Here is a 339-nt window from a genome sequence, read left to right as displayed (position 1 = left end):
AAATAAAATAAATAAGCAAAAATATATATATAAATAAAATAAATAAATAAAATAAATAAAGCAAACGGCAGCTCACGATGCACAGCAACACCAACAACGACACCAGCAGCAACAGAAACAGCAGCAGCAGCAGCAGCAGCACAGCAGCAACACCAGCAGCAGCAACAGTAGCAGCAGCAACGGCAGCAGCAGCAGCAGCAGTAAGACTAGCAGCAGCAGCAGCAAGACCACCAGCAGCAGCACCAACAGCAGCAGCAGCAAGACCAGCAGCAACAGCAGGAGCAGCAGCAGCAGCAGCAGCAAGACGAGCAGCAACAGCAGCAGCAACAGCAGCAGCAA

The 339-nt window shown here is 49.0% G+C and overlaps 1 protein-coding gene across 1 annotated transcript in view; it reads left to right on the top strand.

Moving 5' to 3' along the window:
* Positions 1 to 77: 77 nt before the first annotated feature.
* Positions 78 to 339, top strand: part of EMH_0050100 (uncharacterized protein) — a gene marked incomplete at both ends in the record, with an annotated part of 537 nt that continues 275 nt past the window's right edge. Inside the window, one exon of the mRNA XM_013496601.1 lies at positions 78 to 339. Within this exon, the coding sequence (XP_013352055.1) occupies positions 78 to 339 (262 nt within the window).

This window comes from Eimeria mitis, genomic scaffold (genome assembly GCF_000499745.2).
Source record: "Eimeria mitis Houghton genomic scaffold, Emh_scaff2191, whole genome shotgun sequence".
Taxonomy (NCBI): Eukaryota; Apicomplexa; class Conoidasida; order Eucoccidiorida; family Eimeriidae; genus Eimeria; species Eimeria mitis.
Note: the sequence above shows the minus strand (reverse complement) of the source record. Positions and strands in the feature narration are given on the sequence as shown.